This window comes from Sander lucioperca, chromosome 3, assembly GCF_008315115.2.
Source record: "Sander lucioperca isolate FBNREF2018 chromosome 3, SLUC_FBN_1.2, whole genome shotgun sequence".
NCBI classification, from domain to species: domain Eukaryota; kingdom Metazoa; phylum Chordata; class Actinopteri; order Perciformes; family Percidae; genus Sander; species Sander lucioperca.
In genome coordinates this window covers 27424247-27452118 of record NC_050175.1, presented here as the reverse complement: position 1 = coordinate 27452118, position 27872 = coordinate 27424247, and the positions used below count along the sequence as shown (strand labels likewise).

At 42.7% G+C, this 27872-nt stretch overlaps 1 protein-coding gene and 1 long non-coding RNA gene across 12 annotated transcripts in view; one reads left to right on the top strand and one right to left on the bottom strand.

The window, feature by feature from the left end:
* Positions 1-318: 318 nt before the first annotated feature.
* LOC116043496 lies at positions 319-9721 on the bottom strand. Its single transcript, XR_004103488.2, has 3 exons — positions 9115-9721; positions 8049-8054; positions 319-329 (listed from the first exon to the last, which is right to left on the bottom strand). It is a non-coding gene; the product is annotated as an uncharacterized LOC116043496 (long non-coding RNA).
* The window catches only part of tle3b (TLE family member 3, transcriptional corepressor b), a 35600-nt gene continuing 11081 nt past the window's right edge, over positions 3354-27872 (top strand). Inside the window, exons 1-10 of one of the 11 annotated variants that reach the window (XM_031290204.2) lie at positions 3354-3826; positions 4390-4610; positions 5225-5325; positions 5579-5642; positions 8256-8300; positions 16270-16332; positions 17105-17179; positions 21438-21473; positions 23899-24103; positions 24498-24556. In XM_031290204.2, the coding sequence (XP_031146064.1) occupies positions 4587-4610; positions 5225-5325; positions 5579-5642; positions 8256-8300; positions 16270-16332; positions 17105-17179; positions 21438-21473; positions 23899-24103; positions 24498-24556 (672 nt within the window). In that variant the 5' untranslated portion in view covers positions 3354-3826; positions 4390-4586. Of the gene's footprint in view, positions 3827-3876; positions 4109-4389; positions 4611-5224; positions 5326-5578; positions 5643-8255; positions 8301-16269; positions 16333-17104; positions 17210-21434; positions 21474-23898; positions 24104-24497; positions 24557-27872 lie in introns of those variants that run through there. The other 10 variants (XM_031290203.2, XM_031290202.2, XM_031290206.2 and 7 more) reach the window with 10 other exon arrangements.

Sequence of the window (27872 nt, the reverse complement as noted above, 5' to 3'; positions counted from 1 at the left end):
CATCTGTTGTGATTTGTGAATGTCATTCTGTCATCATTTCTGCATCGGACTAGCTGTGTGTGTGTGACAAACACATGCTCGTATTAATGCAAAATATACAGAACGTGAAAATATACTATCAGGAAAGTGACATTTCAGTCAGAATAGATTAGGTTAGAAGAGGAAGAGGGAGACAATGACGGCATAAACAATTGTGCAAATCAATTTGCTGGAATTCCTCATGCAAGTTTAGGAGGTTCTTAAAATGCCTTAAGCTTCCTACGAGTGGGTAAGATCGTTAATCTACAACCATTTCTAAGAGCCTCTTCAGTTACAATGCTTTTGGGAAACTCCTCTTAAGCTTAAGAAGGTTTGTAAAATGGATTTTATGATCATCTTAGTCTTAAGATGTTTTTGGGCAACGAGGCCCGAGTCTTTACAACGAAGGCTTCACAAAGTTAGAGGCTAAATTGCTCCTGGAACCTGAGTTTGTGTATCTGTTCTTGTCTTGGTCCATTTTTCTCACACGTGAAGCCAGGACTCCTGCAGTCTGCAAGTGTGTGTGTTCAAAGTCAAAGGTAAGACAACTGAGAGGCAGAGAGGAAATTAGTTCAGTGGATTTTTTTTTTCTTATTCAGAAAAAATGAGTTGATAGTCAGATTTTTCCACCATAACTCAATAATTAACTTTTCATACTTTTTTAATATAAAAACACTATAGCTTGGAATACATCATCATATTATAGCTTGGATTACACTTTTGTGCAACCTTTATTTGGCAAGCCTGCGTCATACCAAAGCCTAACATGCAACGTCTGTATATCTATGCCTTTCTGCACCTGCCTACACTTTACCTGTGTTATGTCCCACCAATATCCTAGACATTAAGGTGCATCACTGGTAAGGATGAACAATTCTCCTAAAATTTCTGTTCGTTGTGACTACAAAGATAAGTGACCTTTTCATATGATAATAACTAAATATATGTGTATCACTTGGTTGGAACTAACATGGTGGTGGTGTTCATTGCAAATCAGTGCTTGTTACGAGCAGCCGAGAGAACTAATGAAGTTCCCTTTCGGAAGCTTGGATTTTAAGAAGTGCAAAAAGTGTGTTGCTCATAGTTTAGTATGTTCCTACTCAGATGACTATGATTACAACCAGGACTACTAAGATAATTTATCATCGGGGAAGCTTTGTGTGAAAAATCTTCTTTAAAGTCTCCCAGTGAGTTTGTAGCATACTGACATGCCCTCGGTTTATGAGTTGTTATCCCAGCTCATGTCAGAACATCTGCAGGAGGGATACATTTGTTGCTAAGCAACAGCTAAAGCTCACAGCATGCTAGCTACAGTTATGTTGAACATTTGGTATACTTCTCGGATTTTGGACACTTTGTTGTTGTCTGTTTTCTGCTACAACTGATTTAAAATGGAAGAAAATTGAGTTTAGGTCTCAAGTGGCTGCGTAGTTCTATCTGCATTTTAGAAATACTTTGCTTTGCGTTAAAAAAACATTTTTTTATCATTGCGCAGGCACTGTAAAGTAGGCCTAATATTCATAAATAATTAGCATTTTCTAAAATCTGATTTAGTTGTTCAAGATTGTGTCACTAGCAAACATTTATTTAGCGATTTTTATTTTTTTTTTTTTTTATCATATTCTTCACGGACTTCAGCTGATGTTTCCTCTTCATTTCTTTAATGACGGGCGCCTGGGTAGCCCACCTGGTAGAGCAGGCGCCCTTACATAGAGATTTACTCCTCGACGTGGCGGCCAGAGGTTCGACTCCGCCCTGCGGCCCTTTGCTGCATGTCATTCCCCCCTCACTCTCCCCTTTCATGTATTCAGCTGTCCTGTGTAAATAAAGGATTTAAGCCTATTTAAAATGCCCCCCCAAATAATATTCTCTGTTGACATCTGTAAATGCGCCATATACACATAGGCTATTAAAACTTTTTAAATCATCTTCAAGTAAGGATACATTTATTTTAAACTAAGAAAAATGATTAGTACCTTATCTTGAGACAAACTACTGTCCACAACATTTAGGCTAACCTTGTCCTAATAAACCTGTAACATGATACATGTCATATAGGCTAGCCAAACGTGGTCTACTTGTTTCAGGGAATTTTTAAAAATTCAAATGTGAGTGGACTGAATGGACACCCAGATAAACAAACAAATGCAATTTTAGAAGAAAATGAGGGCAAAAACAGATGAGTGAAACAAGCCAATGTTTGAGTGAGGTAAAAGCTTTGTTTTGCAGCAAATGTTTTCATGGAGGAGGGGTTGAAGAGGGGGAGAATCAAACTGATATTTAGCCCCTACTGGCTTTTTTCTCTCCTGCTTTTGTTTTATGCAAGGCTCTTTTTACCACATGGTAGTGACAGATTGTTTGAGCTGAAAGGAAAAGCCATTCGAAGCTAATTAAGCAGCCATTCCAGGCACTATTCGCAGGCAGGAGGGAGAGTAGCACAGGCATTTGTCAGCGCCGTACCCAACGTGGGTTTGATTGACAACACTGGCTGCTGACTGACAGATTTTCCACGCCTGAGCCAATCGTAAGTCGCGCAGGAAGACAGCTGCGACACCATTGGATAGAAAGCAGTGAAGAGGAAGGAAGAGGACCCACGTGGGGCCGGGCACACTGAGCAACACTTGATAGGCTGATATCCTCACGCGCAGACGTGTTGTAGCCTACCTAGTGCTGCTGATAGGGAAGCTTGTAGATGCTTGAGGTCTCGTTAGAAATAGGTCGATCAATTCAAGTCACTCAAAGGACACTCTGCTGTAGATTAAGCAGTATTCACATCCTCTGCGCACTTCAGGTCTTGAATGAATTTCTATGAGCTCCTATTTTTCTTGGCATAGTAACTAACAGGACATTTATTTTTCTTGGCTTCTCAGCTTCTCCTCGAATTAAGAGCAGAAAGTGTTATCTTCCTGTTTCACATTGTTCAGGGTCACACTAGCTTCACTTGTAATTGTTCGCATATAATCACATACCACATTTGCAGCCTGGTGGTTTTATTAAAATGATCAATTCTGTCTTTGGTTAGTGGGGTTACTTTCCTGTTTAGACCAGCATATAGTGTTTGAATCGGCATAGTTTTTAATGATAAAACTCGCAGGTAAGCACTTGTAATGTAACACGGTTTGAAATGCACAGATATAGAAATTATTGCCATTTGTTTTGAACAAGTTGTTGAACGCACCGAATGTCACTTCATATCCAAAATGGCGAACATGTGAGGTCACATATCGCAACCCAATCAGAACACCGGTGCACTGAAAACCCCACGTGGGGGTTACCGCGCTGTGATTGGTCGCCGTTGCTAAACTCCTTCGGAGAACCCCATTGGTTAGAGCAGGGCCCTCTCTCGGCAGTCGGATCCTCGTGTCAGTGCACAGTCTGTGTGTGGTACAGCGCGCGGCGGAGGAACTGCTGGTATATTTCACAACGGACGTCCTTTTTCAAAAGAATAACGCGTTTATTTGCCAATTAATAATATTTGGACTTACTGGAAGATTCGTGTACTAGGCAACTACTGGATCTAATATTCTTTGAAGTTGTATGCGCTCAACAACTCGTCCCGATCGAGGGGTTTCCAACGTCCGACCGGACGGAGAGACGCACTCCGCCTCGGTATCACCAGGTTTTAAAGGACTATCAAGGGGCAAAGAGGAAGAAGTGGATGAAAAATAGAAACTGCGACTGGCATTTTCCGCCCTTATCACTCTGTGGTGACGGTAACAAGTGAAGGATATTAAGCTTTTTGTGTCTGGATACTATTTTTTTTTTTACCTGTGCAGAAGAGCGAGGGGAGGAATCAGCCCAGACAAAGGTAAAAAAAAAAAAAAAAGGGCGACACGAAGAGAGCCGCTAACAAGACGGGTGGTGGTGGTGTGGCTTTATGGCAGCCGACTTTGAAAGCAGCAGCAGCTCCTTGTTTTCAGATTTTTCCCGGTACACCAAAACAACCCTTTTGCGTGTGTTCTTGTTCCCTTTGTGGAAAACAAGTCGTTAGATTTACGAGAGAAACAAAGCATCATGTCGTTGAGGTTTTGATCAAAGTATCAACTTTTTGTGGATTTATTTGATACATCGGATCAAACCCATTTTGCTGGTACTCTTGTCTTCTCCCCGCCGTGTAATGCAAATCGTCAATCGATGCGACAAATTAAGGTTGTTTTTTTTTGACAGAAAATGAGAAATATATGAAGAAAAAAAATGTTAATGCAACATTAACGATAAAAACAACAACTTTATTTTCATTTTGTCAGGGTGTAGATCATAAACCAGTCCCGTTAAGTTTATAAAGCTTTAATTCCTGTCGATTTACACTAGGGTCGCTTGCTGCTAAAGTGATTCAGGTCCTCAGCAGTGCCTCGTTTTCTGTTTGTATAGGTACAAAGGAGAGGCCGACGAGGTGATACATCCAGTGGTCGGGGTCTGAGTGTGCGCCTTGCAGCCGAGAAACCGGGCTTTGTCCGCAGCAATCCTGCGTATACAGGGGAGGGGGTGGCGGTGATTTACCGCACCTTCACCGCGATTACGGAAGGAGAGAGAAAACACACCGAATTCCCTTGTGTAAAGAACGCGACATGTATCCACAAGGCCGGCATCCGGTAAGTAGCTGTCTTTGTCACTATTTGTAAATTGACGCAAATGCACCGCCCTTCAAAGTAGCCTAATTAGCTCGTCAAAGTGGAACTGCTGATCCACACCTCACTATTTATGGTCTGGCTGCGTCGGTGCTGCTGAGGCGCTTCATTCTGGCAGGAGAGAAACTGGGATATCTTGTTTATTGGCGACAAGATCGGAGCTTTTGGTTGAACTCAGGAAAGTAGATCACCACCTCCTGCTGTAATCTGACTTCATTTCTCAGTGCAGTTTGTTCTAGTCTCATTTTTACACTGATAAAAGATGAATTTAGCTTTTTTGCAGCAGCAGCAGACACTAAAAACCCACAACTTTAAATATGATTTTTTTTTATCCCGCCCTCATCATCCTTTGTGTACCATGTAAAATGACTTTGAGGACAGATGAAGCGGCTCTTTCCTCCGCCACTCAGGGCTCAAGGGAAATGTGAGGACAAACCATCAAGAGAAAAAAAAGAGAAAAAAAAACAGTTTACCAAGAAGGAGGAGGAGGTGGTGGTGGTTAGAGAGAGATGAGACTGTTATCTGGACTGTGATGGTGGTATTTACACCTGTGGTATCTCCAACCTTGCACTTTCCAGGCACCTCACCAGCCAGGGCAGCCTGGCTTCAAGTTCACGGTGGCAGAATCCTGCGACAGGATCAAAGACGAATTTCAGTTCCTGCAGGCCCAGTACCACAGGTAATGACTAGCCTACTGTAAACAGCATTGACTTCCTGGAAAGAATAGGAAGAGGAAGCTGCTTCTGTCTTGTTCCATTTTTGAAGCCTCATGCAAGTTCACACTGATGTTACACTGATAAATATCTACCTGTTCTGAATTTTTTAACGGGGGGTAATATACCCAAATCGATAACGTGCTTTAATGCAGGTATGTAACAGATATCAAACTCGCCGTAAAAACATCAATTTATTTTTCTCTTCTCTTCCCAAAGTCTTAAAGTGGAGTACGATAAACTGGCCAATGAAAAGACAGAGATGCAGCGTCACTACGTCATGGTAAGAGCAGTCATTGTTAAAGCTGTTAATCTGATTTAATGTCGTATCCTCCCTTTAGCCTCAGGTGAAAAGTCACAGGTGGTGCAGCCCTGGTTTTTGCAAAGGCCATGCTAGCATTTGTCCCTGCGTTGGTGTGGTTGACTCAGGCCTGTGTTTTCTGTTTTCATTGGATAAGAAGGTGCAGAGTGGGGGTGTGTGGAGGGGGTGGTTGAAACTCTAGCAGGGGTCAAATGTCCAACTATTGATTGTGGGGGTGTGACGACCCCCCCTCTATGGCTCTGGGGTCCTCTTTATGACCCTCCCTAACACACCCGACTTGACCCGCTGGGGGTTAATGACTGGTCTGCTGGCTTTGTGCATGAATGAGAGGGTTTCCTGTATTATTATTTTATAACTTCTTAACTCACCCAAGGTAAACCATGGGGTCAGTCAGACACTTTTGACACACCCAGGGGTTTCTCAGATATGGGGAGAACCACCATAAAGATAATAGACTACTTGTTGGGGCCAGGTGTTGTTGTTGTTAAAATCAATATCACAATATACACGAGAATATTTTTCCACTGTCCACTACATAAGATTAAACAAAAAGACATTAAATGAACTACACGTGTTTGTATTTCATGAGACAAAACTCTGCACGCATAACACAAACGTGCTTTGAATTAGGGATTTTAAAGCTTTAGCGCGTAACCTTTTGACAATAATGAACGTCCGTTACATTCAAGCCAAATGAGTTGCTACAAAGCTAATTAAGACTATCCGCTCCACACAACTCTCTCTGTATTTCTCAGTATGGCTATGTTCAGAAGATTGTGGCGACCGGTGACTTTCCCTCGCAGAAACTCGAGTGAAGATAATGACCTCTTCTGAAGAGTCCATCATTCACAATTCATCAGTTTTTTTTTTTAAATCCTCTGTGTCCTCCATGGCTACTAGCAACTGCGTGGATGATGGGGCGTTCACGGAAGGCTTGTATCATGTGGACACGCCAACAGTTTTGTTGTCATTACTTTAGAATTCCTCATAGGGGCGACAGAAACTACGCACTATAGCTTTAACAATGAACCGTTTACCGACAATAAGGATTTTGACTGATTAATGCTATCAGTTAAACAGTTGGTTGCATGGTAAAAGAAAAAATAGCCCACACAATCTATTTCTTAACTGCTAGTTAACTTGCTAGTGCTAACTTTGCACCAGCAAATTGCGCTTAAAGCTCTTTTTTTTTTTTTTTTTTTTTTCTTCTGCTAAGTTCGTGGCTCTCAGCTGCTATATCGATGAGGACTGGTGGGTTAAATCGGCCGTCCTGTACACACAGCTGGCAACCTCGCAGGTGTATGTGGTGAGACAGGCTTAGTCAGCTGCAGATTTGTCGGTCCCACAGAAACGCGCAAGTGGTTTCGAGGAAAGTGGCTGAATGTTACCACGACAATGCACACAACCTCGTGGCTGTATGACCGGTAAAAGTCTGCGGCTCTCCGCGGACGCGAAAATTGTGCCCTAGCGGGTGAACTGGGACCCAGTTGCGTGCTTGTTGGTTAACGGTTAATGAGGGTCGGCTATCGGTCAGAGAAAAAAAAATCTAAACTAGCATCCCTACTTTGAATCACTAGTTTGGACAACAAACTTTTTTGTAAGATGACAATGTGCTGTCCTATCGTCATCGTATTTAGAAATGTCAAACATTTGCTGGTTCCAGCTTCTCAAATGTGGGAAGTTGCCGCTGTTCTTAGTCCTAGCTCCCTGATGATCAAATGGAGTCAAATGAAATAAATGCCTCTACCGAGACAACCCAACTCAAAAGTTCTTTCTAATACAGTAAAATCTGCATTTTGTCTATCTGATGATAGTTGCAACTTAGACCTCACTCTTAGTTTGTGTATGTGCATGCTTATCTTGTTTATACATGAAAGGAATTACTTTAACCAAACGCAGCAGTACGTTTGTTAAATATTATTTTCCCTGTGAGGAACCAGAAGGTGGTGGGGAATAGCTATAATAAATGGAAGCTGTTTGATAAACAAGACTGACTACTAGGCTTTAGTTTGTATCTGTTGCGTGGCTCACAAGCTTTTGGCAATCATCAGCAGATCATCTTGTTTTAAATAAGAGTGTTGGCGTTCTCCTGTGTTTTTGAATCCACATACAGTGTTTTCAGCTCAAAGACTGGCAGTGCCCACTAGAAGTAAATGAGAACAGTAGCCAATCATCTGTCAGCTGTGGTTGCACAAAGAACATGAAGTTGTCAACCTCTTTGGTTAATGTCAGTGTGTTTTTAATAGTTCACCCCCTGTGCTGCAACATTAATCTAACTTGTCTCTTTTATTGTTTGGATGCTTTAGAGGACTAATACAAATGTCATATCAGTCAAAACCTCTCTGTTCCTCAGTAGAGAAAAGTCACAAGTACCTTGGGATTCCTATTTTGTTGTACACAATTAAGAAATATAAATATCACGAAGGATAAATATCTGGGATCATGTCTTGACTCAAATTACTTATTTGATTTTATGTACATATAAGAAATGCATCATCAAAAGTCTTTGAAACAAAGTTTTTCGGGTAACCTCATTATGTATTAATGTTTTCTATTCTCTCTTCTATTTTACAGTACTATGAGATGTCCTATGGGCTCAACATTGAGATGCACAAACAGGTATGAAGCCATATCAGGGATGGTCTGTGTACAGCCAAAACACTGTTGTTGTTTTTTCCCCCCGAGTGATTGAGGACTATAAACACACATACCTGACCTTACTTTCTACCCTCATCCTTAAATGGCTGTTGGAAGCATACACTAACTGGCTTCCTGTAGAAAATGCTGACAGGCTAAACAACATGAAGGGCACGCTGCCTGATGGGGATGGTTTGATAAGATTAAAGTGAAGTGTTTGGCAGAATGTCTGAGAGGATGTGTTTTTGTATGGTTTGTGTGTGTGTGTGTGTGTGTGTGTGCGCGCACATATGCACGCATGCCTGCACTACTTGGTGTCTACCTCCCCAGTGCCAGCCGGGCTAAAAGCTCATTAGTTCGGCTGCCACCCAACACTGGGCATCATGCTGCAGTGGAAAGACTTCTACAGATGAATAGGGCAAAAATATCTGTAGTTTCCGCGACACCACCCAAGGAGCCATTTCAGTAGTCTGGAGGCATTAAGGAAAGGGGCGACAGATATGTTAAAATCATCTTAGCTTTAGAAATAGTGACCACGTTTCACATCAGGCTTCTAGGGGTGGGCGATATGGACAAAAAATAATATCTCTAATGATAATTAGACGATATCCTTTAAAAATGTGTTTTTAAAAGTCTGAATTACTTAATCACTGATGATAATAATAGGCAAAATGTTGAATCAAAACAGTTCTATTTATTTTCTTTAAAATGTAAGTATTCAAGTAAAAACAATTCAAAGACATATAAAATACCAATTGAACTAGTGTAGGAACATTGATTGAATTGTGCAGCATACAAGCAAGATGAAATCATATTAATAAACAAAGGGCTCTGTTCTGTAACATATTGCACACAACCATGTCCTTATTGGAAGCAGTCCTGGAGCTGGGATAGGGCAGTGTCAGGCCAGGTTTTGATAGTCCTCCTACTTGGCTGTATAGTCCTTCTGACCGGGCTGTACGCTGGGATCAGGAGTAGTTGGATGTGATCTGACTGGCCCAGGTGAGGGAGAGGCGCTGTTCTGTATGCTTTCTTGATGTTAGAGTATACATGGTCTAGTGTGTTCTTCCCTCTAGTAGCACAATCGACATGCTGGAAAAAGCTGGGGAGTACAGACTTTAAGGACACCTTGTTAAAGTCCCCTGCTACAATATGTATCCCCTCCGGGTGATCGCGCTGCAGTTTGTTGACCGTTTGTAGACAGCAGTAACAGTCACTACAGTGTACTCTCTTGGCAAATAAAATGGTCTGCATATTACCGCCAGGTCAGGTGAGCAGTGCAGGGCAACGATCCTGCTGTTGGTACTCCATTCATTATGCACAAAAATGACCAGTCCTCCTCCTCTGGTCTTGCCGGAGTTCTTGTCTCGATCCTGCCGGTAGCTAGCTCAGCCTGCTAGCTGCACAGCTGCATCCGGGATGGGGGGGTTCAGCCAGGTTTCGGTGATAATCATCAAGCAGCAGTTCCGTGTGTAGTTGTTGTTGATTGAGTTCCAGCTCATCCATTTTGTGTGCGATGGGTCTCGTGTTGGTGAGGAGGAGGCTTGGCAGTGGAGGTCGGCTAGCACGCCCGACCGGCATCCTCGCTTCTGCTTTCTCTCCCATCGTCGTCTGCCACTGCATACTTAGTTAGCTTGTATCCCGTGTACTACCAAGAATGCACCCTGCTGAAGTGTCCCAGAGCAAGACACAAAAGGCTTAGTAGCTTTTCTGTCAGCTGTGCTCTCATATTCCTCTGGATACAAATGAGTGCTTTATTCCATTATTTTTAAGACAATTGATTAATTGAGTCAATTTTGTCAAAAAATTGTTTTGATTTGCTGTTATTCTGTTTTTTTATATTATTACCTCCGCCAAAGAGGTTTTGTTTTCTGTTGTCTCCGTTTGTTTGTTGGTTTGTCTGTCTGTCGAAAGGATCACAGAAAAAAAACGACACTACTTTGCGAGAAAAATGAGTTCCCGACTGGGAAAATCCACACTGCATTAACATTGTGAGATGGGTCATGCCTTGGCAGAGGTCTGCACTCTCCGAGTGTCCTTCTAGTTTTAAATTGGAATCGGGAAATTGTGATGAGCATGCACTATTTTTGTGACATTTTTTGGACTTAACTTAAAAATCGAGAAATTAATCTATTAATGCAAATAGTTGTTAGTTTCAGCCCACGGTTTGCATTAAATCAGAAATGCAGTATCACATTAGCCTGGTCCTACCAGACTCTGGTACATTTCATTTGTACAGAGAGTCTGGCCTCTCTCCATTGACAAGTGTTAACTTCCTTGAAGGCGGGTACTCTGTTGAAGTTTAAAACTATTGGATCTGCCCAGAGCCACTCTGGATCTGCCATAACCAATCGCTAACGTTTGGTCGTGACGTATGTCATGCGCATGTGCAACAAGAGGGGAGACCGAAAACAACTATCGGCTTATATTTAGCATTAGCATCGCTAGCGTTAGCCTTAGCCAACTCCTTCACCACTAACGGAGTGAGCTGGAAAATCAAACTTTTCCCGAACCCCGTGGGGAGGAGGGCTACAACATCATGGCCACCAACACAACTCAGCAAAGATTGTTCTTGCTCGGGTTTTAACTTCTGGATATTCGGCAGCGTTGTTGCCACAACGGACTGAATGGCTTCGCTTGCATCTTTCTAGTGCACGTCCTCAACATCATCGTTCTCAGCCACTCCCTCTGTTCACTGATTGGACCTACAAATATTTGACCAGAGAAAACCCAAGAATTTACCGCAAACCCAGACGGAGTACTGAGGGGAAATGAAAATTGAGAGGTAGTAAGTAAGTAGGAGGGCGGAGCCAGGCTAGTATCGCATAACAGCATGTATAGTATCTTTCGTACGAAAGATACTATACATGCTGTTATGCGATGTCTATTAATGTCTGTTATCGCATAACAGCATGTATAGTATCTTTCATACGAAAGATACTATACATGCTGTTATGCGATACTAGCCTGGCTCCGCCCTCCTACTTACTTACTACCTCTCAATTTTCATTTCCCCTCAGTACTCCGTCTGGGTTTGCGGTAAATTCTTGGGTTTTCTCTGGTCAAATATTTGTAGGTCCAATCAGTGAACAGAGGGAGTGGCTGAGAACGATGATGTTGAGGACGTGCACTAGAAAGGTGTGGATTTTAGCATTTCATATCAAGTGATTAGGCGTGTCCACAGGATAAGGAGTGTGCATGCTGTCCGACTGGTCAATTTGTGGTGCGGTTAGGATAAGACATTTGCTACTGCAGTCACCAAAGTCCTAAGTGCTTTATAAAAGTCAGATTACACCTGTAAACAACACTGCAAAACAACTGTTTATATAAAGATCTGACCTGAGACCTTTTAGTCATCCGTGTGAAACCCACATTTTCTTTTCTATTAACAGACATTAGCATAATCTTTTATTCATTTGACTTGAAAAGAGGAAAAAAAATGACTGATCTCAAGATGCCCCTCTTTTATCTTTCTACACTTGCATTTAGATTTTCTCTGATTCTGTCTTGCCTTCTGTTTCCCTCAGTCACCTTTGCCTCCTCAATTCTCCTTTTCCAACTCCTTTTTCATGCCCTTATCTGTTTTCATTGCTTCCCCTTCCTCTGTCTGTACCCCACCCCAACGATGTGATGTGAATGATGGTCCTTGTGTCATTAGCTGTGTGATATGTGTGAGGGTGGGAGTCTGTCAGAGGGGGAGAAAAGAGAGACAGAGAGGTGGGGCGGAGGCTTCATAGCCCTCAGATCCAGAAGGTAAATGGCATCAGTGGGAGGGTAGCCCAGTTGGAACAGCAGCACACTGCACAATCGACTGGTCCTCTCCTGTACATCTCCTTGGTTTATCAATAAGCCCGACGGAGCATTCTGAATAATGCATGATTCCTGCCACCTCCCTTCCTCTCTCTCCATTCTCCCGTCCCCCGTAAACGAGTGTTTGTGATGACATCAGCGAGAGGTAAACAGACAGCCCTTAGCTGTCCCTGTTATTTGTAGGAAGGGAGGGAGGCTGGCTTATTGGATGCACGTAGGCATATTCCTTGTTTCAAAGATTTATTGCAGTGTGGAAAAAAAAGACGTGATAAACTCACTTTGTGTTTTTATCGCTGCTAAGCTAGATTGAAAAGCATGGAAAGGGCACAACCACACACATATGCACATAGAAATAAATACTCATATCCCTTACATAGTAACAGTAGTTGTGTCTTTACACACAAACACACTGTAATTGAAGTTCCAACAGACACACAGCTTCTCCTATGCTGCTGCTGAGCTGAATGGTTGCTAGCGAAGGGATCTGTGCTGTTGCCGGGGGGTAATTTGTTTTGACTGTGTCTCTTATGATGGCAAAGAGTGCAGGGTGGAGGTAATCACCCTCGCTTGCTGTCAATAAGTGATTTTAATTAGCGCAGCTCATTAGGCTGCCTCAGCAACATGCCCTGCTGACTTTTTGGTGTGGGTGTGGTGGGGGCTTCTTTGTTTTTTACCACCTCTGTTCTCTGTTGTGGTCTGTTTATCTCTCTTGTACGCTTGCCTACGTGTTGATTTCAGTTCTCTCTTTTGGTAAATTGAAAACAAAAGGAACATAAACAGAAGAATTAACCAACAACGGATCCTATACCATACCATTATATTTGGCTGCTTGCACCTTAGGCAGCCATTTTGTGTATCTGTTGTATGTATCCATTTCCTCACTTGTTGATGAATAAGGGAAACAGAAAGTGCTTTATCAAGGAGAGTTGTGTCCGCTTCCTAGATGGAGGAAGAGGGTGAAAGGAAGAGCAGAGGGAGGGAGAAGGAGAGCTTGTGCAAATGAATAATTCATATAGGATTCCTGGAATTGTTTGCCAAGGTGATGATGGCTGACCTATCTCTAAGCCAAAACAAACTGACTACGAGAACACACACACACTCTCAAGGGAGCTTGACGAGGTTATTGGAGGCTGTGAGACTTGCTTTATTTTCATAGCCAGGCTTGAAGAGCTGGTAGAACAGTGTTACACAAGTGTGTATGTGTGCGTATGTGCACTCAACCAGCTGATGATGGCTTTGTGCGTTAGTGTTGATATGGTTAAATGTAAGAAAAGATGTGTGTCTGTACACACAAACTGCATAATTCAAAAAAAATCTATAAAAAATATTACATGATTGATGATGATCATGATGATTTGAAATCAGATGTAATCTGTCGGAAAACAGCTTATTTCCATACGCTCCCCTGCAGGAAAGGATGTCACTTCAGTTTTGTGTGTATGAGCTTAAAATAGAATGACATGCAAAATATTCTTCATGCATTTGTAATGAACAAGATACCTCTAAGTGCCTCTTTCTTCCTCTGCTCTGGCTGAGAAGATAATTCCCAAAGAGAGTCCCCCCCCCCCCCCCCCCCCACAAACCACCACCACCATCATATGCCACTTGGTTTTCTCGCCAATTGAATCCTCGTCAGAGACTTTGCTCTCCACTTGGGGACTAATGCCTGGAGCGACAAACAGCCAAATGGCTTTCAATGCACCATTGACAGAGGGATGCAATGGAGAGAGCGCCTCTCCATGCTCTGGTGCTACTAGACAACCCTGAGTACCTGCAATTGTGGAGCTGCAGTAAAAAGCTTCTGCCAGCTCAAAGGCTTCTGTTTTCAGTGGACAATAAACTATTTCCGGTGCCTGTCTCTGCCACTAAAAGCACTGAGGAATATAGTGCCTCCAAAGTAAAGCGGGAGTAATTTAAGAGTGCTGCGTGTCATTGGATGTGATGTGTCATAAGTGTTTTTCCCTGCCAAATGGCTGTGAAAAAGTCATGTTACTAAGCCATTTGCCCTCCCTAACATGTGTGAACTTAGTCAGAACAGAGGGGATTGACTGAATTTTTAAAGGAAGGACTAGATGTAGCTGATAAAGGCAGCGATGCCCGCGTTTCAGTTGACGGCTTTTATAGTCGATGCGGGAGTCATGCTTGTCCTCCATATTCTTTTAAATTGTAGCTGAGATATGACAGGTACAATGTACGGCGTCTATAATTCGGCCACAAAAAGAAAAATGGATGCAAAGGAAGTCTGTTCCATTGTTTTATATCCTGGCTCCAGAGTAATATTTGACTCTGGGGTAAATTTCAGAGGAAGCTATGGGTTCGGGAACATTTAACCTTAAAAAACCATGAACACAGCTCAACATGATCTCAGCTCTCAAAGCACCTGGCGCTCCTGCTCGCCTTTCAGAATAAACTGCTGAGAGAAACCTTTGTGTTTTTAGCACAGCGAACTAAACACTTCAACACAAAAGCCAGAGTGCACCTGAATTCCATGATTGTTTGCTCTGGAGTGGTGATTTGCTATGAACAAATGGATGCCTTTCTTTGTGAATCGGTTTGTGGTGAGGGTTTGTAATGTTTTTGCTCTAATAGTCGAGTGTATCAGCATACTGCTGTTTCCTACAAGCCCCATGTTGCTCCCCTTGCAGCCATTTCCAGAGAAGTGGTGTGATACTGAAACAATCTAATCCTACTGTGTGTCATTGTATCCAACCCCCGCTAATGATGATGGTTTATGAGTCTCCATAGAGCTCCCTTCCTCTCTTTCTCTCTTTCTATGTCAGCCCCCCCACCCCCAGTGGAGCCACCTCCCCACTCCCAGTTATCCCTCATTAATTTCCCGTGCCGATCAGATCGACAGGCCGAAAATTCAATTTAATGACCTGCCTCTTTGCTGCGCCTAATATGATTTTACAGGCTGTTCTGGTCAGGGCCCCAGCCCAATTTACATAACGATCAGCCGTGCCAGATAGCGTTGCCCCAGCAACAGAAGAGGGGGAAGATGAGAGAGAGGAGGAAGAAGGAGGGAGGGCACAGAGGAGAGTAGTGGAGATTAGCAGGGAGGGGTGTGAAGTAGTGTTGGGAGAAGGATGGAGGGGGCAGACTGGATGGAGAGAGAAAGCACAGTGCGTCTAAGGTCAGACAGAGGGTTGTGAGATAATTCCTGACAGGCCAGCAAAGGTCTGTCCCCCTGCTCTTCTCTCCTTTTCCTGTCTTCCCTCCTACAAAATGAAAAGAGTGACCCAGAGAGCTGTGCAAAAGGCCACCGGCACCTCCTGTCCCCCTTTTCCACTTCCTTTCTTCTCCCCTCTCCTCCCTCCCCCTTTCACAGTCAAACAAGGTTAAAGGAGAAAATGAGTGGAATGCAGCAGTGTATAAAACGGCGGGAAGGACCTCTTCACCCCCACACACCTGCTGGGCCTCCACCCCTAATCTCTCAGAATCAATTAGTTCACCTCCCCCGGTTCAGTCAAACTACATTACCTTAGTGTCAAATCAGAGCGTTTCACTTCACCATTTATCACCCCCACACACACTCCACCCCCACTCCTTTATTCTGATTTCTACTTTTGTGGTCCTCTCCTTCTCCTCTCTCTGTGCAAAGTACAGATTTAAAAAAAGGAAATGGGTTTGGCAAAATGTCTTGGGACATTCAAGTGCGGTAGGTGGGCAGCGCAGTGTATCCATTTGTCCAAATGCAGCTCTGTAAAGTGCTCTATGTTTGTCGAGCCCTGCAGTATCATCTTACACTCCCAGCTAATATTCTGTGGTCGATACCAAAGATGCCTCTGATAGATGTACCAGAGAGTTAACCTGTCTGCTTCAGCCTGCCCCACCCCCCTCTCTATGGGCTGTAATTACCTCATTATGGTCTCCCCAGCCAGATGGTATTAGCATATTTCAGCCTCGTAATGAAATAAGGCCTTAGTCTAATGGAGGCAGGAGAGTAAATTTGTTCTAAGGCGGTCCCAATTTAGTTAAGAAATACGGGTTCTATCCAGATAGACACTGCAAACATTTGTGTGCGTGGGCACAAATCCACACCCTTTTTGTTTTATAGGTAGTTTTAACTGCTTGATTATAGTGTTGCCTGTGGCATGTGGTATACTTATCATTCTAACATTTTCTTTCTCTTCTCCTATAGACTGAGATTGCCAAACGTCTCAATGCAATTCTCGCTCAGATCATGCCGTTCTTGTCACAAGAGGTGAGTGTCACCCCGGCTTGCAGCATTTAAGAGTGAGAATAATTTCGTTCAACATGCACAGTAACTGTACAGGAAATAGTGAGGCTGGCTACTGTGCAGAGACTCTGTCAATAGGATGTATAGGCATGACAATGCATCTTATATTGTACAAGACATGCATTCATTGCATAATAGGAATACAGATTTTTAAGCAATTATGTTAACCATGAAACAGTCGTTGAATTGACCATTTTAGCAGCACAAACCCACTCAAATAATTTACTTGTTTGTATTTTATTTATGATTGAAATGCATTAGTCAATCACTTGCCATCACTAACTGCTGCTCTACACTGTGAGTCTAAACATGCAAGGAACTTAAAACAAGCCTGCAAATGCCTTTTATCAAGTAGGAAGCTGAAATTGGCTGTTCCCATTTTCTGACAAAAGATTTCAGTTGAACTGGTTTTATTAATTTCTCACGGTAAGGCATGGCACAGTTATCCTAACTGTCACTCTAAGAAATTAGTCCAGCTGTTGAAAACACCCACATGGATGGAAATTATGCCTCAGGGAAACACAAACACTATTGGTTGATATATTCTTGATTAAATTCTTATATATCATATTGTACTAACTGAGTCTTTTTATGGGACTGTTTATGGGACTATATTTCCCCTCAGCCAAAAAGCCTGTTCCTAGACTTGTGTAGGTAAACCATCAGGTCTGGATATGTGTGTTTGGAATGAATTATTCTCCATGAGGAATCTAATCTTTGCGTTTGTGTCCTGCAGCATCAACAGCAAGTGGCTCAGGCTGTTGAACGGGCAAAGCAGGTGACGATGACTGAGCTGAATGCGATCATCGGGGTACGTGGACTTCCCAATCTGCCTCTCACTGTGTGTATATCCCCTTTTCTTCCTTCATTTGACCTGAGGCCAGGGGCAAAACTGCACGCATAGAGGAGGCTGGCACTCCAGTACAGACGTATGGACTATTTAAGTGTGCTACATTACGCTTACAGGTTTATTTCACCTTTTATACGCCTTAGCTGAAGTTTTGTGTGTCAAGGATAACCTGGGAAAGGGTAATAGATTCAGAAGGAAAATGGGGGTGAAAAGGGAATAAGAGTAGTTTATTGTATTCATCTGTAACCATTTTCTTCCTCCTGTCTGTGGCATTTGAACATTCAGACGGAATACAATCTAGCATGTCCATGTCCTCTTCATGTGTGCAGACTTGCCCCTGTCTCCAATGGTTCATTATGTTTTTTATTTGAATTTGCAATGTTTGCAATGGTACTGTCAATATCGTCTTCACTACTGTAAATTTCCTGATTGTTGGTTAACTGTGACCTGTCAGCACGCTGGGTGCAGTTCCTAACAACAGCAGCTGTCCTCAGGCTTAGTCAAAGAACATCTGATATACAGTCCAGGCTGAGTTTAGATCATGGTGTTTCTCAGATTTCACTTTGGCTGCACTTTAAATTTTTGATAAAAGGTTCCAGCCAACAGGCTTACCCTTCCCTCTGACCCAGCAGCATCAGGAGGAATTAGAGCGATCAGGTTGGGACAAGCATTGTGATCGTAACAAAGATTACAACAGTGTGGATGTAACTGGGCACTAGCATTTGTAAGATGTAGTGGACGAAAGATTTAGGCTGCATTCAAACAACGTTGGCAGAATAGGAAGAAGTGGAAAAGCTGCTGTTATTCTAACTTAGGAGCATTCACACACTGCTAGCCTTGTAGTCACACCATATAAATTACCTAAATGAGCTACTTTTGTTGTTGCTAGGGCTGCAACTAACGATCATTTTCATTGATTAATGGTCATTTTTTTCTCGATTTAATTAATGAATCATTTAGTCTATAAAATGTCAGTAAATAAAATGCCCATCACTGTTTCCTAAAACTCTGGGTGCCGTCTTCAAATTGCTTATTTTGTCTGACCAGTAGTTCAATTTACTATCAAATAATACTAATTCATCACATTTAATCAATTAAGTTCCCGTCGAAGTAAAACCAGATACTAGAAAATAGTATATAGCTCCTTTTTAAGTAGCCATATTGATTCTGTTATTGTTGATATTGGATTTTATTTATGTGTAACATCCAGTGATGATGGTTTTGCTAGGACGGTTGGCTTTTAACTTGCTGTTTTATTTTACCCCAATTATATTAAAAGTATATTTTCTTATGTTTTATTCAATTGAGAGCATCTGCAGTGATCTAGTCTTTAATAGAACAACCGAGCACACTTAAAAATAAAAACAGTCATTGACCTTTTAATTGTAGCCACAACCCTCAACACAACAACACTCTGGCCAAATGTACTTTTTAGTGATTTGGTCTTCCATCTGCCTTTTTATTTAAAAACTTTCGGCCGAGAGGCTTTTTAATAGCCAGCTTGGGCGCAGATGGATAACTGACCCTTTTGATTAGCCCTCTGTAGTAAGAGGCTAGTCAGCGGTTAGCTAGTCCCACTAGTGGGAGGTCAAGTCTAATGAGAGGCAGATATCGAAATTCGATTAAGGTAAAGTAGCCAGGAGCACAACCCCCAGTTTTCAAGGTAATTACTTCCCGTTTCCTTTTCTTTCTTTTTTTCTCTCAACCAGCTCAGTGAAACAACAGGAGTGACCCTGCCTTCTTTAAGGGTGGGCAGGGAGACACACACACACACACACACACACACACACACACACACACACACACAGGAAAACAGACTTTAATTATAGGGGCGATTACATGGCAGGTGATCAATCCCCCCACAGTGTGAATGGGGCGGTGCTGCTGGGGTGTTCTTGTCATTAAAGTCTCTGTGATATTCAGAAAGCATCAGACTCTGGCAGCTTTCGACAGCAGCTAGATCAGAAAATAGGTTGAGTCCAGAAACACACACGATAGATGTTTGCCTATGTGATGCAATATACATGTACATTAGTTTAAAGTCTCCCAACCCAACTTTCCTTCCAGCTGGAGGTGACTGAGAGACCCAATGTGTGGTCACTTGATATGCAAATAGATTTTCTAGGACAAAATATTGCTATTTTACACAAGACTGAAATGATTAGTCAATCAACAGAAAACTAATCGCCTACTATTTGGATTACTGATATAATCTTCTAAATCATTTATAAAGCAAAAAGGCTAAAAGAATTTCCAGATCCAGCTGCTCGAAGGGTAGACGCTGTGCTTTTCTCGTTGTCAAATTAAATATCTTTTTAGCTTATGGTTGAATAAAGCGAGCAATGTGAAGACGTCACCTTGGACTGTGGGAAGGAGATGGGCATTGATCACAAACTAATCGCACATTTTTTTTATCTGTTCCAAAGATACTTTTTCAAGTTTTTAATGCTCTTATCAACATGGGAGCGGACAAATGTGCTTGCTTTATGCAAATGTTTATTATTATTATTATTGCAACAATCCAAAACAATGACAAATACTGTCTAGAATATTCTCCAGAATAACCTAAACGGTACTGTATGCTAAAAAACTATGCTGAAAGCATAATATGGCAAACTCAAGCCCATCAAACGACAACAGATGGGCAAACTGACCTGAACACAACATTACTTGGTAATACTAACAGAATTTATTACACAGCTTGGTTAAATACTTGATTCGGACTGGTCAATCACGGAATTCTGCGGTCTGTTTTTTCTGTATAACTGACCATTGCCATGGACATGTTCTGAGCATAGACTCTGGAGGACCACTTTTAAAACAATTGTTTTTAAATCAATATTTGTGCTCATACCACTGATCAGCGGATCACCACGGGAGAGAGAGGGTGGAAGAAACGGGGATTGCTAACAGAGCTAATGGGAACAGCGCAAACAGAGCATTAGATAGCTCCATCTTGGTTAGCTCACTCACCGGGGCGACCTGGCTTCCGCCGCAGAGCCATGCTTATCAGCGGTAAAGTTAACCGTCTCGACCGGGACGCAGCCGTCATCAGCGGAGTACCTCTGTATGGGTAGCCGTGTAAAAAGCAGCGTAATAAGCGGGATAAAGTAGAGCTAGCCGGTCATTATGGCGAATTTGAACCCGACGGGGATGCAGGACCCCTGATTTCCCAAACTATGGAGCGGCCCGAGGCCCAAATCGCAGAACGTGCGTGCATTTGATCGCGTTAATTTTGACAAACATTGTTTCTATCATACTAAACAAAAACATAAGTTACCAACAACTCGAGCAGGCTGAACTGTGTTAAGAGGACTGAAAAACTAAGTCAAAAATGCAAACTAGTCTCGTCCCTCCTACACTATGTTTTGCATGATTGAGTTTGATTTGACACACACGTGTCAGAGGTGCGGTCTCATTTCCATGCTCCTACACTCATTTGCATGATTTCCACACAGGGTGAGATTATACTTCAATAATGGTTACAGTTGGTGTGCTGTTTATCACCAACCCTTACTCAAACGCACAATACACAATGTAAATTATACTGCCTGGTTTTGTTTATGCTAACAGTGATCTCTGTGAAAAATGTGTGTGTTTTATTTGCGTGTGCATATTTACCTTATGAAAAGCCTACACACTCAAACCAGATGGAAATGTGACATTTTGTAATAAAGTAAGAGTCCGACACATGGTTTGACTTCTCAGCATCTACACACGTCTTAATGTCTGAGGTTTTGTCATGTTTTAGGTGGCTGACATTACATTTTTAGTTCATGTTATTAAAAAATAAGATTTAGCCTGAAATCACCAGCTTCATTATTAGAGGCACTAGTTAAGGAATCAAGCTTACTGTAAGTTTTGTTTTTAGTTAAACAATTAGTTCATTAATTGATTAGTTGATCAACAAAAAAAACAAAAACTATTTTGATAATTGACTCTTTAAGTCATCTTTTTAGAGCAAAACTGGCCAAAAATCCTACTTCCAGCCTTTAAAATGTGAATATTTGATGGTTTTCTTTGCTTTCTTTGGTTAGTAAACTGAGTATTTTGGGGTTTTGGACTGTTGATTGGACAAAACTAGCAATTTGAAGACATCAACTTGCACTCTGGAAAATCTTTACTTTATAGACCAAAGTTTCTATTGACCTCTTCAGTTTTCTTGCTTGTATCATTTCTGGCTCAATCTCTCCTCTTCCTCTCTCCTGTGACGCAGCAGCAGCAGCCGCCTCATAGTGTCTACCCAGCCTTCATGGTCAGTGTTCAGGTTACCAAACACAGAGAAACAACTTGTTTTTATCAAGTGTTTTGAAGTGCTTGCTGGCAATCTAACATGTGTCTTTGTGAAGGGGAGCTGATGCCTTTTTGGAGACAAAGCATGACTTGGGTGTGTTGGGATATTTTTGGCATCCTGTACTTTTGTCTGCCTCGCTCACGTGTCACAGATTTGACGGCACTTTTTTTTCTAACCTTAAACAAAACGTTTACTGTGTCTTAATCCTTATTCCAATACTAAACTCAGTCAGGTGTGTTTTTAGCGTAGGGTGTAGTCTAATCTTTGTCGCGACAACTGAAGAAAATATGATGAGCCACAGAAGCAGTTGTAAAGCACAGAATTAGTAGGTAATGTGGCTATCACCGCCAGACTTATTAAGCCAGTCTGCCAGCTGGTTTGTGCTGGTGCTGTTGACGCTTGTTCCACCTGACAGTCTGTTCTGTAGGGAGCCAGCTTCGCCTAGTTAACTTTAATTGCCTGTTTCCTGTGGAAGTTGCCTGAGCTGCGGCGGCATTTACACATAATGAAAAAAGATAAGTGTGAAAGGAAGCCAGCTCTTTATCCATGAATATTGAATTGGAAGCAATTTATTTCCAGAATTTTTTTTCACTTCTTTCTCTCTCTCTCTCTCTCTCTCTCTCTCTCTCTCTCTCTCTCTCTCTCTCTCCCCCTCACCACTCCCCTCCCTCGTCTCCCCTCGCTCCTCTCCTCAGCCATAGCTCGTTAATGAGGCTTCTTGATAATGATCCCTGCACGCTTTTCCTCATTAGGCACACTCAATAGGGACGTCCCTGCTTCAATCCCTCGCTCACTCTCTCTTTCATTCTCTTGTTATTTTCGTATTCTGCCTCTCCCTCCTTTTCTTGTTCTGGCTGCCCCTTTCTCTCCTTTTGACTCGCTTTTCCTTTTTCACAACAAATAGGCTGCTCAGCACACCAGTACAATATCGATTAACAATGCCGCCCCTCAGTTGCTTCTATCCATCGTACGATTTCTGGTCCAGCTCCACATAATGAGCTGACTGAATAATGGCCAGCTGCTAAATAGACCTTTTAAATGTGGTAAACCACTAGCTATACCCTCGTCTAGTTTCTCCATTTTATGTAATAAATGTATGGATGAGGCTATTGAAGTTCTATCCAGCAAGCAGAACAGCAATCATGTTTTTTGTTTCTTTTGAGAGGCAGTTGATGGATGTGCTAAGTGTTATTTAACCTTGTTTTAAAGCACTTGCTTCCCTCTTGCCTGAGTGGCTATTTAACTCCTGTCTATCTACTCACTCCTCTTTGGCTGCCTCTCTCACACAGGCATCCGTGGCCTCTTGGTGTGTGTGTGTGTGTGTGTGTGTGTATATGTGTGTGTGTGTGTGTGTGTGTGTGTGTGTGTGTGTGTGTGCTTAACAGCATTTTGCTGGAGGGGTGGGCATGCTTGCTTGGTTTTCCAGAGTGTTGAAAGGTTTTGAGGTTTTCAAGTGTAGAACTATTGATTTTTAACCATCCCAACTATGATTTGAAGCACGGTGGTTTGGGAGAGAGCAAAAACACTTGGTATCCTTTCTGACAACCAGAGGTGACATGTTGTTGAGTAGTACATAGTTGTCACATAAAGGTCTCGTACCATAAATAAGAAACGATAAACAATTTGTAAAACAGTGTAGCAGTGTTGTAATAAGTGAAGAGCACGCTGTCAAAAGAGTATCATGTCTTTAGTATACACCTGGAGGCACTCAGGCACAGCTCATTCATGTGCAAACCTTTCCACAGAGCTGATTCATCAACAGCAATTTTGATTTGTCAAGCAAATATTCTCTGGTTCCTGCTTCTCAGATGTGATGATTTGCTGCCTTTCTTGTTTTGTATTTTGTATATTTAATACATTTGTGTTTTAAACTGTTGGTCAAACAAAACCAACTGTGTGAAGACATCAGTTTGGGTTCTGAAGAGTAGTAGAAATACATGACAGATGTTACAGCCCTAATCTGCATGGATGTCTTAGCACACTGATTATTTAATTATTATTATTAGTGTAATTAATGTGATAAAGCTATAATGTGGTTTTAAGTATATACATATTGCTGCCTCATGATGTAAAACAGGGCTAATACTGCACAGCTAAAGTAATAATTAATGTATTCTGTTTAAGTTACCTAACACTTTCAGCCAGTTGATAACCGCAGTGTACATCTACAGTTACGAACAGAATCCGTTTTTCCTCTGACATCGAATGTGCTGGATCAGCATGTTGGCAGTCACTGCCAGTCTGCTATTATGCATAAATGGTTTGGCCTTGAACTAAATGATGCCAAAGCCAGCTCTAATGCATGAGTAGAGTGCGGTCATTCATGGATTCCCTTCCCAGCCGACCCACTTGTCCTCTGTCTTGTTTTGTCTTCGTTTGTTTACAGCAGCAGCAGCTTCAGGCTCAGCACCTCTCTCACGCGGCCCACGGCCCCCCAGTCCAGCTGCCCCCACACCCCTCAGGCCTGCAGCCGCCCGGCCTCCCCCCTGTGACGGGCGCTGGCTCCGGCCTGCTGGCTCTAGGTGCTCTTGGCAGCCAGGCCCACCTGCCTGTAAAGGATGAGAAGAACCACCACGACCTGGAGCACAGAGGTGAGGAGCATCGCCTAACACACACACACACACACACACCCTGCAACATGTTGGTACTGATGGGTGGTTGTACCGGCCAAGAACTGCTTTTGATACATTCATTATACAAACCTGTTTTTTAGTGTACAGAATTACTGTGTGAGGAAATATTTATACAGGTTTTATGATATGTTTTGCGTAATTATATATTTGAAGCATTCATAAAGCTATTAGTTATAACGTACAAACCCTTTTATTAAAATCACCTAATTAATAAGTGTTACCAAAGAGTTGCAGAGATTAGTTCGATCTGACTAGAATGATCTTTTAGCTGAATAATAATTGTATAATCTGATTGGAGTGCTGAGTCGTGGTGACACCCATACTAATTTGTGTTTTGCTTGTCTCTCTCCTGGCCCCTCATCTTTTCACTCGCCTCTGGCCAACCCTCTGAAAGAACGTGAGTCGAGCACGGTACGTTGACTCTCCATCTTCTGTGTGTTTTTTAACTTTGCCTGTGTGGCTCACTGTGTTTGGTGATTAGGTGTGCTTTACGTAGTCTTAGGCCCACTGTTCAATAGAAATCCATGCTCTCTGTGGGTCACTGGAATCAAAAGATGAGGTCTGGCCAAATACGCCTGTGCCATCTTATCCAGGTGGAAAATGACTCCAATCACTGGGCAAGGATTAGTAGTCAGCTGCCTCCTTTAATTTCAGCACAATTAAAAGCGACTTTGACTCTCCTTCTCTTCTTTCCTCGCAACTTCAGAGGATTCACTGTTGCATGTGTCCAATATTCCACTCCTTTTATCTACCATCCTCTTTTTCCTTTGCATACACTTTTCTGCTCTCTTCTTCTTCTTCTTCTTCTTCTTCTTCTTCTTCTTCTCCTTCTCCTCCTCCTCCTCCTCCTCCTCCTCCTCTCATTCATTTACTACTTTACACTTCTTCTTCTCTCCCCCTCTGTCTCTTACTATCTCTCTCCCTCTCATGTTAAAGTCCTTGTTTATTGGACTGGCTTAAAGCTCCGTTAGCTGGAGCGTAACGCTCTGTTGGATCTGCTCGGCCAGATTGAGTTCCAATTGACTGGCCATCCTGAATGGGACCGCTCATGTTTGAAGGGAACCCAAACTCTTCCCCCATCTCGTATGGTGACGAGTGGCTGCCAATACTGCCTTACCTGATCTCCTCACCCCCCCCCCCCCACTGCACACACGCAGAGTCTTCCTTTCCTGTTGTCTCAGGTCATCTGATACCAGAGTTGGAGGCAACTGCAGGGTTATTGAGTCTAAGCAATCCTTTAAAGGTCACAGGCTCAGATACACAGACAGGCTGTAATGCTGTAGGAGATCTTTGTCCGTCAGACAGCATCTTCACACCAAGCCAGACTAAAACTCTCTTGGCTTTCTTTTCCACAACAGTAGCTTTCCATATTCTGATCTGAGAAGGAGGGATGTGGAAATGGCAGAAAGTGTATATGTGTGTGTGTGCCATTAACTACCCAACCACAGTGGGTCACACTGTGGTTGTCACACTCCACTCTCCTTGGCTCAGGATGTCTTTTTTTTTTTTTTTTAAAGTCGTCCTTTCACTCAAGCTGTTACCTTTCTCTGCTGCTCTTCTTTCTCTTCCCTCATTTGCAGCCAAGAAGTCAGACATCTTTCTTCTCCCTCTTTCACCATATCTGTCCGTTTCTGATGAAGGCAGGGATTTGTTGAGCTGTCTGACAGTGTCAGCTGGCCTCAGGGATTGCTCGCCTTCACCCCTCCTCCTCCCTCCCTCATTGCCTGTCAGCCTGTTTGGCAGTGACACCCCACCACACCAGTGACCAGACTACAAAAACCCTGTTTGCAGCTTCTGAGAGAGTGCCAGCTTGTCCAGGCATTCCCACTAGTGGGGAGAACTCATTGCCACACTGCTACGCTCTCATTACTTGCCAAGTTCCTTTCCTGTTTTGCTCTCTTGTCTTTCTTCTTTTTTTTTTCATCTTACTTTCTCACTCTGCCTTTCATGGCTCTTTTCTCTGCTGGCAACACCCTCTTTGTGTCTTCACATTGCACTCTTATCCAGGTTCCCTCAATGGCCTCTTTCTTCCCTTCCTCTTTTTTATTTTGGTTGATTTTGTTATGAACTTATACTGTCATTTCCTGCTGTTTATATACACACACACACACACACACACACACACACACACACACACACACCCGTAGACTCTCCAGCAGTCATTAACGTGGGTTTTACAGTTACACAGTGCGATTTTGGTCACTTTTGGTTTTCTTTGCATGTACTTCCATGTCACAGACAGAAAGTCAGGAATGCAAGCTGTATTTGGTTTGAATTGCTAATGTTGCTTCAAGCATGTCTCTGACCAGGTCACTGTGAGGGTTTACAAGAGGATTAAATGTTGGGTTTTGTGTGTGTGTGTGTATATATAATTATATACCAAATATCCCATGCTGCACTCTGCTCCCACCTCACATGTTATCTCCACCTCTCCTCAATCTGTCCTGTGCGTCACCTTGCTTGCAAATTCATGCGTTTGTCTTCCAGAGGCGTTTGTGGGTTTGCTCAGCTGCCTCGTCTGTTTCCTTCTTGCTCCACATTGCCTTGGCAGCAGTGCTAAGCTGTCCCTGAATCTGTACCTTCTATCCCTAATCAGTCCAGCTCAATCCATGAGCATTGTGTATTTTAGCTTTACAGTCAATATTGTCGCTGCTCTGACAAAGGAAAGGGCTACAGAGCTATGCATGGACTTAAAGTGCCCATATTATGAAAAAATCACTTATTCTGGGATTTGGGGTGTTATGTTGTGTCTCTGGTGCTTCCACACACATACAAACTTTGAAAAAAATCCATCCATGCTGTTTAGAGTGAGATACGGTTTCTGAATGTGTCCTGCCTTCAGTCTCTGGGTGAGCTGTTCAAAATCGGCACGGCTTGTGACGTCACAAGCCGAAACGAGCAGACTAACCGCAACCATTAGCTCGTAGCGTTAGTATGCTAACGCTAATGCTAACACTAGCATGCTACCTCGTTCTCAATAGCAAAGCACTGCTACAACACACACAAGTTCACCATAATCTACAAAAGAACTACTTACATGTGCGCCAAGTTGTAGAAACAGCTTTTCTTTTACTGTCTATGGAGCTAGCTAGCTGACATGATCTACATCTGAGCTACTGAGCATGTGCGGTGCAATCAAAGATAGTACAGAAGAAGAAGAAAAGAGGTCTCACTCTGTAGCTAAAACAGAGACCAGCTGAAAAGAGGATCTGCAGCAGTGAGAGAGAGCTGTGTAGTACAACAAAAATATGGTGTTTTTTGAAAATTAAACCATGTAAACCTATTCTGGTACAACCTTAAAATACAATTATGAACCTGAAAATGAGCATAATATGGCTGCTTTAAACACACCATTTGGTTGTTTCTGGTTTCTGAGGGTTTGTCACTTGCTGCATTTAAGCCCCAAAACATTTACTTGACTGAGGGCATATGCTGGTAGGGCAGTACAGCTTAGGGCCCTGACACACCAACCAGATGGGCTGACCGTCGGCAGAAAAGCCAGTCGGACTGATCAGTCGGGTCCCCGAGGTCCAAAAAATGCCTCAGAACACACTGAGGCGACGCCGACTTGAGCGTACGCTCTGCGCGTGCGCGAAACGTAATACGTCTCCATAGCAGCAGGCAGCGCTGCTCTGTATTGTTTCCATTAACAGTCTGATTATTTCCCAGAAAATGAAAACCGGCAGCTGATTGGACGAACGCGTCACGTGGTTCTTTTTTCTCCGGA